The 15330-nt window shown below is 51.2% G+C and overlaps 2 protein-coding genes and 1 non-coding gene across 6 annotated transcripts; 2 read left to right on the forward strand and 1 right to left on the reverse strand.

Annotated features, from left to right (window-relative positions):
- The first annotated feature begins 355 nt into the window (after positions 1-355).
- On the forward strand, positions 356-12079 carry SNX15 (sorting nexin 15). Of its 3 annotated transcripts, none has more exons than XM_063093697.1 (8): positions 356-521; positions 5729-5764; positions 5988-6108; positions 7368-7483; positions 7580-7727; positions 8036-8179; positions 10981-11238; positions 11531-12079. In XM_063093697.1, the coding sequence occupies exons 1-8, from the start codon at positions 423-425 to the stop codon at positions 11635-11637; spliced, it is 1029 nt and encodes a 342-aa protein (XP_062949767.1). In that variant the 5' UTR covers positions 356-422; the 3' UTR covers positions 11638-12079. The 3 variants fall into 3 exon arrangements, with proteins under 3 accessions (XP_062949767.1, XP_062949768.1, XP_062949769.1); XM_063093698.1 differs by having other exon boundaries at positions 8039-8179; XM_063093699.1 differs by lacking the exon at positions 10981-11238.
- TRNAI-GAU (transfer RNA isoleucine (anticodon GAU)) lies at positions 6610-6683 on the reverse strand. The gene has a single exon. It is a non-coding gene; the product is annotated as a tRNA-Ile (tRNA).
- A 413-nt stretch (positions 12080-12492) lies between the features above and the next one.
- SAC3D1 (SAC3 domain containing 1) lies at positions 12493-14987 on the forward strand. Of its 2 annotated transcripts, XM_063093696.1 has the most exons (3): positions 12493-12604; positions 12814-13394; positions 14410-14987. In XM_063093696.1, exons 2-3 carry the CDS (start codon positions 12821-12823, stop codon positions 14910-14912), a joined length of 1077 nt encoding a protein of 358 aa, XP_062949766.1. In that variant the 5' UTR covers positions 12493-12604; positions 12814-12820; the 3' UTR covers positions 14913-14987. The 2 variants fall into 2 exon arrangements, with proteins under 2 accessions (XP_062949766.1, XP_062949765.1); XM_063093695.1 differs by lacking the exon at positions 12493-12604 and having other exon boundaries at positions 12734-13394.
- The last annotated feature ends 343 nt before the right edge of the window (positions 14988-15330 follow it).

Below are 15330 nucleotides of genomic sequence, written 5' to 3' on the forward strand. Positions count from 1 at the left end.
TTTGCTTCCCTCACGGTTCCAGAAAACATGTATTAGCGAATCCTGTGAAGGGAAATAGGGAAATAATTTGTCTATGTCTAGATGTACTGGACATATTAGAAGTTGTGTGGATAGACAGAGAGCTCCGATGTGAGGCCGATCGCCCGGCAGAGATGAGAGGAGAGATGAGACCTCCCCAAATCACCTTCACTTCCGAATCACCTATGTTTACGCTTTACCAGCGTCAGGGAACTTTTCAGACTCTCCCTTGGCCGCGAGCCCGGGCTGAGAACCGCGTCGTCACTTGCGACCAGCTCCCTGGGCGGGAGGAAGAAGGGCGCAGGCGCGCGCGAGGAGGCGGCGGGTGGAGGCGGACCCGGAGGGGCGGGGGCGGCGCGGAGGAGGTGGAGGCCGGCGGTTGCCTCTGCTACCCCTCGATTGTCATGTCCCGCCGGGCAAAAGATGACTTCCTGCGGCACTACACAGTTTCCGATCCCAGGACCCACCCCAAGGGCTACACCGAGTACAAAGTCACCGCACAGGTGAGGTGGGGCCCGCGAGGACTTTACCCCTTTAACTGTAGGGGTGAGGGGCGTGTTTTACCTTAAGGAAAGGCGCTGGAGGAAGCTCCCTTTTTAGACGACAGAAATGGATTTCCCCTTTAAGGGGAGGCCTCCGTAGAGGTTTCGTTTACCTGTTTGACATGAGGGGGCGGGTCCGTAGGAGTCGCTGTCCTTTTTAAAGGGGCGTGGAGGCAGTTCCCGGACCCTCCAGGTGTGGTGTGTGGGCATCAGGCTGTGAATTTCTCTAAATTAACGTGAAAACTCTGGCTTAACCCCAATGTTAATTAGTTCTCCGATCTCTCGGAGTAAGTTTTGTTTATTGATTTGTTTGAAACTTATATAAAAGCCCTTTAAAAAGTTTATTTTTAATGTTTCAAGAAATCATACTGGACTGTGATTTAAAAAATTAATACCGTTGGGCCGGCCCCGTGGCGCACTCGGGAGAGTGCGGCGCCTGGGAGCGCAGAGGCGCTCCCGCCGCGGGTTCGGATCCTATATAGGGCGGGCCGGTGCGCTCACTGGCTGAGCGTGGTGCGGGCGACACCAAGCCAAGGGTTGCGATCCCCTTACCGGTCACAAAAAAAAAAAAAAAAAGACAAAAAAAAATTCATACGGTTCAAAAGGACTTAAGGAGTAAGTCTCCATTTTCATGGTCATAGTAGGAAGTCAGTAGATAGACTGAAGGTGATATACGAAGCAATAATAATAATATTATAAGCATGTCATATAGAGACATGGAGAAAAACCATGAAAGAATTAAAACTACAGCAGTGTAACAGAATGTCTGTAGAATGATGTGCAAGAACTGGTAGCAGTGGAGGCCCCCAGGGAGAGAAACTAACTAGATCGCTGGGGACAGGGGTTGGGTGAAGACTTTTTAGTGTAATTTTTTTTTTTTTTTTAATTTACCTTTTGCTGCTCGCTGGTGTGGGAATCTGAACCCCATGACCTTGCTGTTACCAGCACCGCGCGTTAACCAATTGAGCTAACCGGCCAGCCCTGTAAATTTTTTGTACTTTTAGAATTTTCAACTAAGCAACAATTAAACTAATGCATTAGTAAAAGTGAAGGAAAAACATAGACACTTTCAAAGTGATGTTAAGTACAGAATCTTAGATGTTTAAAATAGGCTTTCCTCAGTTTTCCTTGGGAAGATGGACTGGGGAGTGGGATGGGTGTGATAGGGGACCGTAACCCTTTCCTACAAGTCTTCCTGTTGGCTTTTCTTTTCTTTCGGTTCTGGCATGTGTTGTGACTGGCGACAGGCTCAGCTTGCCCTCTCGCACTAAATAAATGACCCGAAAGTCCAAAGTTGGTGCGAGGATTGGAAGCTTTATTCAGATAACTGGCATCTGGGAGGTGACCAGGCTAAAATCATCCCATATTCTGATGCCTGCTCTGGGGTTTATAAAGGGGAAGAGGCAGGAAGGTGAGGTAAGGGCTGTATCCTGCAGGCACAGGGGGAGGCTGGTCACAGGATCAGCAGAGGGTCTGAGTCAGATGTCAGGGTCCCATCATGGGCTGGGTGCTTTGGCGTCATGGAGTCTGCAGTTGGTGGACTGGTCAGCTTCAAGCCCTTGATGTTATTTCGGAATCGGAGTCCTTATCTCCTAGGGAGAGCTCAAAGACAATAATCTCAGTCAAACATCACTGGAACATAAAAATATCTGACTCAGTACCTATAATTAATGTGGATGCAATTTTCCTTTAAGCAAGAAGGTGAGTTAATAATTAGCTAAGGTGCTTTGCCTTTCTCTTGGAATTCCTTTGTTTGTGGTGCATTAGGAAAGGTGAGAAAAACAAGAAAACTTATTTTCCGTTCTTTTTTTGTTGTTTTTAGAAAGGTGACCGGTAAGGGGATCTTAACCCTTGACTTGGTGTTGTCAGCACCACGCTCTCCCAAGTGAGCAAACCGGTCATCCCTGTATAGGGATCTGAGCCCATGGCCTTGGTGTCATCAGCACCACACTCTCCCAAGTGAGCCACGGCTGGCCCAGAAAACTTAGTTTCAGTTCTTAATGGTAGCTGTGCAGCATCTAAAGTAAATCACATAAGGGTGTAATGGGAGATAAACAGAAATAAACTTTTGAGAAAGATCCTTTTAGGGCATGATTTGATCTCCAAGCAGTTTCAGCCATAGGGTCAGTTCATCAGTTTCTAGGCTAACTTCAAGGAATTGATGATTATCAGTTCCTAAGTTAATGACTAACTGAAATTTTCTGCTTGTTCTCAGTTACCCAAAGATGGCTATTTTCTGGGTAAGATTCTTTTCATGGTGATTTGAACCCTTAATATTGGTGCCATAACACCTCTTGGCTTTTTATTTTTATTTATTTATTTATTTTTAAAGATGACTGGTAAGGGGATCTTAACCCTTGACTTGGTGTTGTCAGCACCACGCTCTCCCATTGAGCTAACCGGCCATCCCTATATGGGATCCGAACCCCTGGCCTTGGTGTTATCAGCACCGCACTCTCCCGAGTGAGCCACGGGCCGGCCCCCACCTCTTGGCTTTTTAAACCAAGTAACACACCATCTCAGCCAGCCCCGGAAACAAAAAACAAAACAAAACAAAACAAAAAACCTAGTGACATGCATTACTTTGATATATTTTTATAATTTTTAAAGATAAATAGTTTTCTCTCACTTTACCATCCTCATTCCTCCTCTTCATGGGGACTGTGAAGTGGTTCTAGTTTCTTACTTATCCTTGTACATAAACTACATTTACAAGCAGATATATGTAGCCACTTCGTTATTATTATTTACTTACAATGGCGTTCTGCATCTTGCTTTTTTCACTTGCTGGTATTGCTTAATGGTTTCTTTTTGCTTTTGTTTCACTTTTTTAATTTTTAAAATTGAGACAATTTATATAAACACGCACAGATCTTAAATATACAGCTCAATCATACTTTACGTATATAGGAGGGTACTGTAAAAATTTCATGGAAAGATTCATATTATCTGTTATTTTTATTTGTTTACTTGTTTGTTTATTTTATTTATTTTGGCAGTTGGCTGGTATGGGGATCCAAACCCTTGACCTTAATGTTATAACACTGCAATCTAACCAACTGAGTTAACCGGCCAGACCCTCATATTATATTGTAATTCCATTTTTCCACAGACTTTTGGAAGTACCCTCATATACATGTGTGCAAACACCACTCAGATCAAGATATATTTATACACCAAGGTCCAGGGTTTGGATCTCTGTACCTGCCAACCAGAAAACAAAAACTATCAAACAACAAAAAAAGATACAGACATTTCCGTCACCCCAGAAAGTTTTATTGTACTTTAGAGTAGTCACCCTCCCACAGACGTAACCACTGTTCTGACTTCTGTCACTATAGACTAGTTTTGTCTGTTCTTAAACTTTATGTCAGTGGAATCAGACAGCAAGTATTCTTCTGTGTGTTGCATGTATAAGTAGTTTGTTCTTTTTTATTGATGTGTAGTCGTCCATTGTATGAATATACCACCGTTTCTTTATTCATCTCCTGTTGTTGGACATTTGGGTTGTTTCTAAAAAATCTTTTTAGTTGTGAAGTTGTATGAACATTCATGTACATATTTTTTTATGGACATATGCACTAATCACTCCTTGGTATATACCTAGGAATGGAATTGCTGAGTCACAGGCTAGGCGTATGTGTAGCTTTACTAGAAATTGCCAAACAGTTTTCCAAACTAGTTGTTCCATTTTATGCTCCCATTCTCGCCAGTACTTGATATCGACAGTATCTTTAATTTTAGCTGTTCTTGGTATGTGTGTTATCTCATCGGAGTATTAATTTGAATTTCTCTGATGACTAGTGATGTTGAACATATTCTTATGATCTTATTGGCCATTCAAAGGTCTTCTTTTGGGCTGGCTGGTTGGCTTAGTGGTTGGAGCACAGTGTTGATAACACCAGGGTCAAGACTCAGATCCCCTTACTGGCAAGCCCCAAAGGAAAAAAATAGATCTTCTTTTGTGTAAGGTGCCTGTTCAAGTATTTTACCCACTTTTTTTCTTTTTAGAAAATTTTTATTTATTTATTTTTTTGGCAGCTGCCAGTATAGGGATGAAACCCTTTACCTTGGTGTTATCAGCACACTCTCTAACAACTGAGCTTAGCGGCCACCCCCTATTTTACCCACTTTTTAAAATAGGGTTGTTTGTCTTAATATTGATTTGTAGGAGATCTTTATATATTCTGGATATGAGTCCTTTATCAGTTATATATTCCTCAGTAGTTTTTAAATATAGTTTCTCCTACCAGAATATTTTAGGCATGTCTATTGTCAAAAGCCAAGGCCCCAGTTTTAGTCTTATCTGTCTCCCTTATGTGGTGTGTGATCTTGTAAGGGCCACATCCCCTCTCTGAGCCTTTGTCTCTTTGTCTTTTAAATGGGTATGTTATCATGTCTGCCTCGCTGTGATCTAGGATAAGGAACAGGAGGTATTTTGAAAACTGTCAAGTACTCCAAAATGTAGGACATTTTATTATCATGAACATAATGAAAACTGAGTCTTCTTTCCACGTCAGACCCAAATCTGTCCTTCCAGGGGTCACCAACCCCAGTGATGGTTTCTTTTGTGTTCAGGGCTGTTCAAGCACAGGCCTTCCTCCTTCAAGGAAGCTTCCTCCTTTACGGAGGCTCCTGGGATGGAACCTCACTTTTTTTGAGAGCCTTGGAGTTCTTTGGTTTGAGAAGGAGACACAGGGACTTGGGGCTTTGAAGGAACAGGGATAAACGGTGGGCTGAGGATGGAGCAGTCTGGACAGGCCTTTAGGAATCCTCCTCATTGACAGATGAAGGAGCTGAAGTGCATAGTAGAAAAATTGCCAAGTTACACTCAAAGCCTTAAAAGCCAGGGTAGGGCCAGCCCGTGGCTCATTTGGGAGAGTGCGGTGCTGATAACACCAATGCCACGGGTTCAGATCCCATATAGGGATGGCCGGTTGGCTCACTTGGGAGAGCGTGGTGCTGACAACACCAAGTCAAGGCTTAAGATCCCCTTACCGGTCATCTTTAAAAAAAAAAAAAAAAAAAAAAAAAGCCAGGGCAATTTGATGCCCATAGCCAAAGGGCATTGTCCCTTTGAGGGACTAGGAGATACCTGGGGCATTACAGGTGATGGGGTGTCAGATGTGAGTCTCTGGTCTCACCTGGCTCTTGTCTTTCTTTCTCAGTTCATCTCAAAGAAGGACCCGGAGGATGTCAAAGAGGTGAGGCTCCTTGGAGAAAGAGGGACCATTCCCCAATTCCAGATCTGGACACAGCAAGGGGGCAGCTGGGGACTTGTGCGGAGGCTGGCCCTCCCTCCTCCCTGACACTGGGCAGAGGGGTGCTGCGCCCTAACCTTCACTCTCCCTGGGGGGGAGGGAGACTGGTTGGGGGGAAGGCCGCTTCCACCGGTGCTGGTCCAGCTCCAGTCTCACGCCCTCACAGGTGGTGGTGTGGAAGCGGTACAGTGACTTCCGCAAGCTGCACGGAGACCTGGCTTACACCCACCGCAACCTCTTCCGCCGCCTCGAGGAGTTCCCCGCGTTCCCCCGCGCCCAGGTGTTTGGTGAGTGTTAGATCTGGACACTCAGGGCAAAGGTGGAGCGAGAGATGGGCAGAGGGGAGCTGTGCTGGTGGGGGCTGGAAAGAGGGCCTGAATCTCTGGGCAAAGATATGGTTGGAGAGCTGGACAGGCCATTAGAGGTGGCCTCATTTGACAGATGGGGAAACTGAGGCTCAGAGCAGGCTAGTCTTTACTGTATATAACAGACCTTTAACATTCCCATCTTTTAAGGGCCGGCCCATGGCTCACTTGGGAGAGTGTGGTACTGATAACACCAAGGCCACGGGTTCGGATCCCCTTACCAGTCATCTTTATAAGAAAAAAAAAAATTCTTGGGCCGGCCCGTGGCTCACTAGGGATGGCTGGTTAGCTCAGTGGGTGAGCGTGGTGCTAACAACACCAAGTCAAGGGTTAAGATCCCCTTACCGGTCATCTTTTTTTAAAAAAAAAGAAAAAAAAAGTAAAAAGAAAAAAAAAATTCCCATCCTTTTTTTTTTTGGCAGCTGGCCAGTACAGGGATTGAACCCTGGACCTTGGTGTTATCAACACCACACTCTAACCAACTGAGCTAACTGGCCAGCCCTCTTTTCTCTCTTTCTTAAAATGTGGCTACTAGAGAATTTGAAATTGCATGGTGGCTCATATTATATCTTTTTTGGACAGTACTGATCTGTTATTGGGTCTCCAGATGCACATGAAGTGTTCTTTCTCAGAAAGGTGAAGGGTTGCTGCTGGCAGGTTATGCCAAGACAGTGGCAAGTACAGCAGGATACTCCCCCTGGCTCCACGATAACGAGGCCAGAGTTAGATAACTCTGCACAATATCTAGAACAGAGCAATGAAACTGTAGAAAGGGGTAGCTTGCTGTGTGGCCTCAGGCAAGTCACTTTCCCTCTCTGAGCCTTACTTTTCTCCTCTTTACATGAAAGCCATCTAAAATGATTTTGTTTCTTGTTGATTACCTGCCTCCCCGTGTCTAGGATGATATCAGGAGGGCAGAGAGCTTGTTTCTTTCCCATTCACCTTCTGAACCTAGCCCATAGCAGGTGCTTAGTAAATATCTGGCAAATGAATGAATCGGGAGATCGATCCCTCCTTGTAACCACCTCCCCAGGAGGAGCCAGGGATGATTGCTGGGAGAAAGGGGAGGACAGCAGTGGGTTGCTCAGCGCCTCCCAGGCAGAACCAGGAAAAGGGGCTTTGAGGCCAGAGCTTCTGTGGGTCACTGCCACTCTACTTGCTCCTTGTCCTGGGGTCTGCAGGCCGGTTCGAAGCTTCAGTGATTGAGGAACGGCGCAAGGGGGCAGAGGACTTGCTTCGCTTCACTGTGCACATCCCTGCACTCAACAACAGCCCCCAACTGAAGGAGTTCTTCCGGGTATGTGCACCTGCTCCTCCCACCTCTCCTGCACCTAGGAAACTTACCTGCTGGCCAAGCTTCACCCCATGAACCGCCCCCTGGTCTTTCTTGCAGGGTGGGGAGGTGACACAGCTTTCTGAGGTGGCCAGTGACCTGCACATCCTGCCACCACCTCTAATCCCCACACCGCCCCCTGATGAGCCCTGGCTGCCCCAGCCACTCCCTGCAGAGAGGAGGGGCCTTGAGGAGCTGGAGGTGCCAGGTACACAGGGGTAGGGGGAGGGAGCCAGTGCTGGAGAGTCTGTAATGGGGAAGGTGGGGGTCCCTATGCCTTCCTCAGTGATCTTAGTGAAAAACCTGGAGTGTGTCCAAGCTCTACCACTTACTGCTGAGGAACTCTGGACAGGTCATTTTCCTTCTCTGGGATACAGTTTCTGTAAAATGGGCACAAACCCTAATAATGGGCTTATCCATGCCCATGGTTGCTGAAAGGACTTAGTGAGAGAATAATTCTATTTTGCAAGCTAGGAAATAGTTAAGTGGTAATGTCTCCAATGATCTATTTCTCAGCAGACCGCCCACCATCCAGCCCTGCCCAGGAGGCCCTGGATCTCCTCTTTAACTGTGGGAGCACTGAGGAGGCATCTAGTTCCCCTGCCCGAGGCCCCCTCACTGAGGCCGAGCTTGCCCTCTTTGACCCCTTCTCTAAGGAAGGTAAGCAGCTGGGGAGGCAGAGTTGGTGGGGGGACTGGGGCAAGAGGTCTCAGGGGTGGGGAGGAAGGCAGAGCCACTGACCAGCCCTCATGATGCCTGTGCAAATCCAAGACAGGCATCCCCTCAGCAACGCTGCCCTGCAGGCAAATGGTAGCCTCAGTGAGGTGCCCCTTCCCCAGGTACCACAGCCCCGTGCCAGGGCTTGGTGAGTTGGATACCCCTGTAACAATGAGCAACCACAGAGGAAGGAAACAAGCCATTTCCCACCATGGGGTCCTCTCCCTAAGAAAGCTTTGGAAGGAGCAGGGTCACACTGCCCTGGGAGGTTTGAGTTCCTTCACTTGGAAGCGTGAGGTGGGACTATCTGGCTGGCTTGGGGTCTGGCTGTGGATCCTAAAGGCAAGAGAGGACTGTTGGTCAGTGGGGGTGAGGTCTGTGCTCAAAGAGCAGCAGCTAAGGGAAGCCCTGCTGGGGGCTGGAGCAGCCGCCGGACTGTGGGGACTCAAGGCAGAAGGGCTCCTCAGTGGAGGTCAGGGTCCTGAGCACCTTCTTGCTCTGAGAGTTGAGATACTAGAGTTTTTCATTCTAAAATTCTCCAAGTTTATGCTGTTACTGCAGTTTGGGTGTCATGTGGCCTATGTCACTTGGGATAGTCATGAGACAGCTTCATTTTTGATTCCTCAACAGTGTTTTTAAGCCTGTTTTGTTGGCTTCCCTTCTTAGCCCTTTGGTATCCTCCTGGGCAGACCCTTAGCTTTTTTTTTTTAAAGATGACTGGTAAGGAGATCTTAACCATTGGCTTGGTGTTGTCAGCACCATGCTCAGCCAGTGAGCGAACCGGCCATCCCTATATAGGATCCGAACCTGTGGCCTTGGTGTTATCAGCACCGCACTCTCCCGAGTGAGCCACGGGCTGGCCCACACCCTTAGCTTTCTGGTTGGTTTCAGGCAGTTGAGCTCTGCCCTGAGGTGTGAAGAGGTCTGGTCAGCCCCCATCAGCGCGTCAGTCACCTGTCCAGTTTTTGGCCTCCCCTCTGCTGGGCTCAGGCCTGACTAGTGGCCATGATGACAAGGGTGTGAGGTGTGTCTTTTTACTTTTCTTATTCTGCTCCCTCCCCTCCCTGCTCCTGCCCCTGCAGGCCTGGGTAGGGGGAAGAGGGGATTGGAGGGGAAAGACATAGGCGGTGTCACTGGGGATTTCGTACCTGACGTCTGAGTGGCAGGCAGGCATCCACATACTCTGTCCTTGCTTGAGCTGAGCCCCTGGGGGTACTGGGTAGGCAGCCGCTTTTCAAGACCCCTCACATGTGGCTCCATGAGACATTCACTCAACCTGAAGGAAAACTGGTAAATCCTTGGTCCCCCAAGCCTGGAAGTGCAGTTTGCTCAGACGCTGCCCTGTCCTCCTGCCCTGCTGTCGTGGGCGTTCCCGAGAGCCTCCGACCATCAGAATTCTCCAGGCAAGGAGCCGGCTCTCATGTCTGTCCTCATCAGATGCATGAAACTCCTGAACCCAAGTATTTGAGAGTCCTAAGAACCCCCGTGCTCCCTGAGCAGCACAGGGAGGGCTGCAGACCTGGCTGGGAGTGGAGGTGTCCTCTCTTCTTACTGTGGAAGGCCCTTGGTCTCCTCAGGGGTTTTGTGGAACTTCTTGCTTGTCTTTTTTTGTTTATTTTGTTTTTTGTTTTTGGTGCTGGCCAGTACAGGGATCCGAACCCTCAACCTTGGTGTTATCAGCATCACGCTCTAACCAACTGAGCTAACTGGCCAGCCCTGGAACTCCTCGCTTGGATGGTGTTGGAGAGAGGCCCACCCATTCCCTCTCCAGACAGTGGGGTGCATGGTGCTGCCTGCTCCTGTACCTTCCCTTCAAAGGTTTTTTCACCACACATCCCCCAAATCTCCAGCCTCCTCGTGTGTGAGCTGCAGGGAAGACGTCTGACCATCTCTTAGCCAGTCCTGAGCCCTTCACTCTGGAACGTGAGGATACCCATCACCCACTGTCTTCACATTTGGGGGCCTCAGCTGAAATTCCAAGACCTCAAGAAAGCTCTGAGATTCTCTGAACCCATTATTCTTTTTTTTTTTTAAAGATGACCGGTAAGAGGATCTTAACCCTTGACTTGGTGTTGTCGGCATCACGCTCTCCCGAGTGAGCCACGGGCAGGCCCTCTGAATCCATTATTCTATGATTATTCCAAGGCCTGGAGCATTTCCACCCTTGGCCTGGTGTAGTTGGTCTAGCAACCTTTGGTTAAACTTTGTGGAGGGAATTTTTGGGACTCTAGATGAACTGGAGTCAGGAGGTAAATGGGACCACTGACTCAGAACTCATAAACTAAAGTTAAGGGCCGGCCCGTGGCTCACTTGGGAGAGTGAGGTGCTGATAACACCAAGGCCACTGGTTTGGATCCCTATATAGGGATGGCCAGTTCATTCAATGGCTGAGCATGGTGCTGACAACACCAAGCCAAGGGTTGAGATCCCCTTACTGGTCATCTTATAAGAAAAATAAATAAGTAAATAAATAAATTAATTAATTAAAAAAAAACAAACTAAAGTTAATATGTACCTAAAGAAAGAATTAGGCAGGTAAGTCTGTACAAAAGCATGTGAATCCCACCTATCAAGTGGATTATGGCTAGTTTGCTAGAAACAAGCGACCTCTGGATTGCCCAGGCATTGCTTCTTTCCAGTGGGGACAGGTTGGCTCCCTGATGGGCAAGAGAGGTCTGGGGGTGGGCAGCGGTCCCTGGGAAAGGAAGGGCCAGTCTGGCCTAAGTCCTCCCATCTGATTGCAGAAGGCGCAGGTCCCAGCCCCACCCACATAGGTGAGCTGGCAGCGATGGAGGTAGAGTCTGAAAGGTTGGATCAGGAACCCTGGGAGCCAGGAGGGCAGGAAGAAGAAGAGGACGAGGAAGGAGTGCCCACCCCTACCTATCTGAGCCAGGCCACAGAGCTCATCACCCAGGCCCTGCAGGACGAGAAGGCAGGCGCCTACCCTGCTGCACTCCAGGGCTACCGAGATGGTGTGCACATCCTGCTTCAGGGAGTGCCCAGTGAGTAGGGACTGGAGGGTGGAGGTTCAGGCCTGGGGTTCCAGATGGTGCAGTGAAGATGGAGTGAAAAACACACAATTCAAGGATTAGGAGTCCTTGCTCCTCACTGCCAGCTCTGTAACTTTTTTTTTTTTTTTTTTTAACCTCTCATTGCTTCGTTTTTTTTATTTGTAAGATGGGGAGAATAGATACTGGGTCCCAGGGAAAAGGGAAAAGCACATGATAACGCTCTGTGAACTGTAAGGGGCTAGACTGAGGCTGTGAGGGCAACTTAGCCGGTCTCTCTCCGCAGGTGACCCATCCCCTGCCCGCCGGGAGGGTGTGAAAAGGAAGGCAGCCGAGTACCTGAAGCGGGCAGAGGAAATCCTGCACCTGCACATGTCCCAAATCTCTCCCTGACAGGAAGTAGACCCTCCCGAGGACTCCAACAGCACTGCCAGCCACCCCCTTCCTCCCCAGGGCCTGGCCCTTCTCCTGGTCTTAGAACCCCAGGGGTTATTTCTTTATGTAACTGGACCAAGAATGAGAAAAATATTGAATTCTCAGCTCCCGACTACACCTGCCACCTTGGAATGGGGACTCACACTTCTGATCCTGTCTGTCTCTGTCCCCTGATGTGTGAGCAGCAGCTCTGGTCACTAAACTATCAGTTTACCCATGGAGAACTGGGATCTGCCAACTACAGTCTGCAGCCAAATCTGGCCCACCGCCTTTTTTGTGAGGCCTATGAACTACAGGGGTTTTTACGGTTTTTTAATGGCATGAAAAAAAAAAAAAATTCTGTGACAGGTGAGTTATATGAAATTTAAATATCTATCAATAAAATTTTGTTGGAACACAACCAGGCTCGTTCGTTTAGTATTGTCTATGGCTGCGTTCACGCTACACCAGCAGAATCGAGTAGCTGCAGGGTTGAGTCGTTGCGACCCACAAATCCCAAAACATTTACCACGTGGCCCTTTGCCGAAAAAGTCTGCTGACCTCTGATCTAGAAAATGGGAGAATGTTCGCCTTAGCCTCCAGGCTAGCAGTGGAGAATGACAGGCCGATGGAGCCAGTTTATTGGGTGAAAGAAATGACAGAGAGGAACCCAAAGCAGGGACACCCGTTTTGCGGGGAGCCTAAAGCCGGGGTCGGTGCAGCGGGCTGGAGCCCGGCGGGGCTGGGGGCGTGGCCCCGCGGCTGCCCCTCCCCTCCCCTCCCCCAAAGCCATCTGTGGCGGAAGCGACTGCTATCTCAGAACGTTAAGGGGAACCGCGGGGCTGAGCGCGGCGCATCGTTGGGGGCGTTAGCAGGGCCTGAGTGCGCGGAACAGCGGTGGCGTCGCTGGACTACAACGCTCGGGAGGCCGGATCGACGGGATCCGGTGAGAGGGCGGTGGCGGGCGGGGCCGCACGAACGAGCCAGGACGCTTGGCCGGGGCGCCGGAGACCCGGATGGGGAGGCGGGCCCAGCGAGGCTCGGCCCCGCCCCGCCTCTCCCAAGCCCCAGCCGGCCTCGGCGTGCCGTCCTGCAGAATCGGGCGAGCGGCGGCCGCCGACCCCGGCATGCTGAGCGCCCACCCTCTCTCCGCAGCGCCCCCATGCCCGGCCGGGAGCTGCCCGTGGGCACGTGCCCGGACATGTGCCCGGCTGCCGAGCGTGCCCAGCGCGAAAGAGAGCGCCGCCTGCACCGTTTTGAGGTGGCGCCGGGGGCCCGTGGAGACCGGCCCCGGGCCGACCCGCAGCGCGCCGTGAAGGAGTACAGCCGGCCAGCAGCCGGCAAGCCCCGGCCCCCGCCGAACCAGCTGCGTCCGCCCTCGGTGCTGCTGGCCACCGTGCGCTACCTGGCCGGCGAGGTGGCTGAGATCACCGATGCACCCCGCGCCGAGGTGGCTAGCTTCGTGGCGGACCGCTTGCGCGCCGTGCGGCTGGACCTGGCCCTGCAGGGCGCCGACGACGCCAAGGCAGCGGTGGTGCTGGAGTCGGCGCTGGCCACGCTGCTGGCCGTGGTGGCGCGGCTCGGGTCCCACGCGGCGCACGGGCCCGCGGACCCGGTGCTGCTGCAGACCCAGGTGCAGGAGAGCTTCGGCTCCCTGCGGCGCTGCTACGCGCGGGGCGCAGGGCCGCACCCCCGCCAGGCCTCCTTCCAGGGCCTCTTTCTGCTCTATAACCTGGGTGAGTCGGGGTCCCGGCGGCGAGGCGGAGCGTGGGGTCGGGAAGCCCTCTGTGAGTACAGTGAAGGCAGGGGAAGGAAAAAGCTTTAAAATCTCGCCATTTAGCTCTCCCGGGAAAGTCACAGGATCCACCAAGCCCTGGCGTGGGACCTCGGGCTGGGTCTGGGCATTCTCAGTAATAAAAGTGGAGGAGGCGGGGTTGGATCGGGAGTGATTTTTCAGCTTTTTCAACCTCCACTCCCAGTCGGTGTTGCAAAGCAACTCAGAACGTATCTGCCCATGAATATACCTGAGACAGAAGTTTCAAGACTTAGATCCTTCCTATGGGTGTATATTCTAAGTTCTGTTGCATTTAATTGTAATAAAATACTGTTGACTTCACTACCCACTAATGGGTCAGAAGCTCCAGTTTACAAAAGTGGTACAATATTCCAGCGTCCTTGACTGTCCTGGAAAGGAAGCAGGGCAGAGTCTCCGCGAAGAAATGGCCTTCCCAGGCAGACGGGAAGGTGTGGCAGGGCCAGCTCTCAAAATTGTGGGTGTGGGACAACCAGAGTAGTGGAAAATCCAAGTCAGAAGGCTTGGATTTGGGGCAGGCTTTGCTGCTTACGATCCTAGCGCAGCTTCAGGCAAGTCGTTGTTATCTGGGCCTGCTTTCTTCTTGTGTCAACACCGCCCCCTTCTTCAGTGTTGGAAGAATCTAGACTGAAGGAGGCCATGAACCTCTGGCAGCGCCTTCAGATATGGATCAGGGAAGCGGCTGATGGCAGGGGCTTACTTCTCAGAAGCGGGGTGGGAAGGTGGGCTAGGCCTGGGAGAGGAGTGGACGGGACCATAGCGGGAGGTGGATGGGGCCGAGGTCGCGAGATGCACTTGGCTAAGGGCCAGAGGAGATGGGCATGGCTGAGGACGGGAGCGGGTGCGAGGGGAGATGTGCAGGGGCCAAGGGGATGGGATGGGAGGTGGGCCTGACCTAATAAGGACCAGGCGTCCTCACCCCAGCTTTGCCCTCGCAGGCTCTGTGGAAGCCCTGCACGAGGTTTTGCAGCTGCCCGCTGCCCTGCGTGCCTGCCCGCCCCTGCGCACAGCCCTGGCAGTCGATGCCGCCTTCCGGGAGGGCAACGCTGCCCGCCTGTTCCGTCTGCTCCGGACCCTGCCCTACCTGCAGAGCTGCGCCGTGCAGGGCCACGTGGGCCGTGCCCGCCGCGGAGCCCTGGCCCGCCTCGCTCGTGCCCTGGGCACCCCCAAGGGGCAGACCTTGCCTCTGGACTTCATGGTCCGCCTGCTGGCCCTGGATGGACCCAGCGAAGCACGGGACCTGTGCCAGGCCCACCGGCTGCCCTTGGATGGAGAGGAGAGAGTTGTGTTCCTGAGAGGTCGCTATGCCGAGGAAGGGCTGCCACCTCCCAGCACCTGCAACGTGTTGGTGGGGAGCAAACTTAGAGGGCGCACCCTGGAGGCGGTGGTCATGGCAGAGGAGGAAGATGAGGGTGTGGACAGACCCAGGACCCCCTCATGAGGAGGGAGTGTGCTGTCGTGCTGTCTCCCAGAGCCCCAGGACTGGGTCAGAGTACTTAGGTTTCTTTTTTCATGATTCCCAGAGAATAAACAGAACTTGTTTTGTAGGGATCAAATTGATTATTTGCGGGAATGTGTGGGGAGTTGAGACCCACGAAGAGCATGGGTGAAGAGGAATGCAGACTGACTAAGCCCTATCCAGTCTGGACCTCAGTTTCCTTGCTGGTCTCTGAGGGATGGCTTTGGTGATCTCCACATTGACATCTCAGGTTAACATTATGCATCCCATCCTCACCCACCCACCACCAAGAGCAGTTGGGGGTTTTGTCATTCTCCACTGTCCCCCTCTCCTGCTGTCCACCATTTGCCAACCAAGAGCCAGGCTTGCCACTCATTTAGGCTTGCCACTGCCCTCAGGT

This window comes from Cynocephalus volans, chromosome 4, assembly GCF_027409185.1.
Source record: "Cynocephalus volans isolate mCynVol1 chromosome 4, mCynVol1.pri, whole genome shotgun sequence".
NCBI lineage: Eukaryota > Metazoa > Chordata > Mammalia > Dermoptera > Cynocephalidae > Cynocephalus > Cynocephalus volans.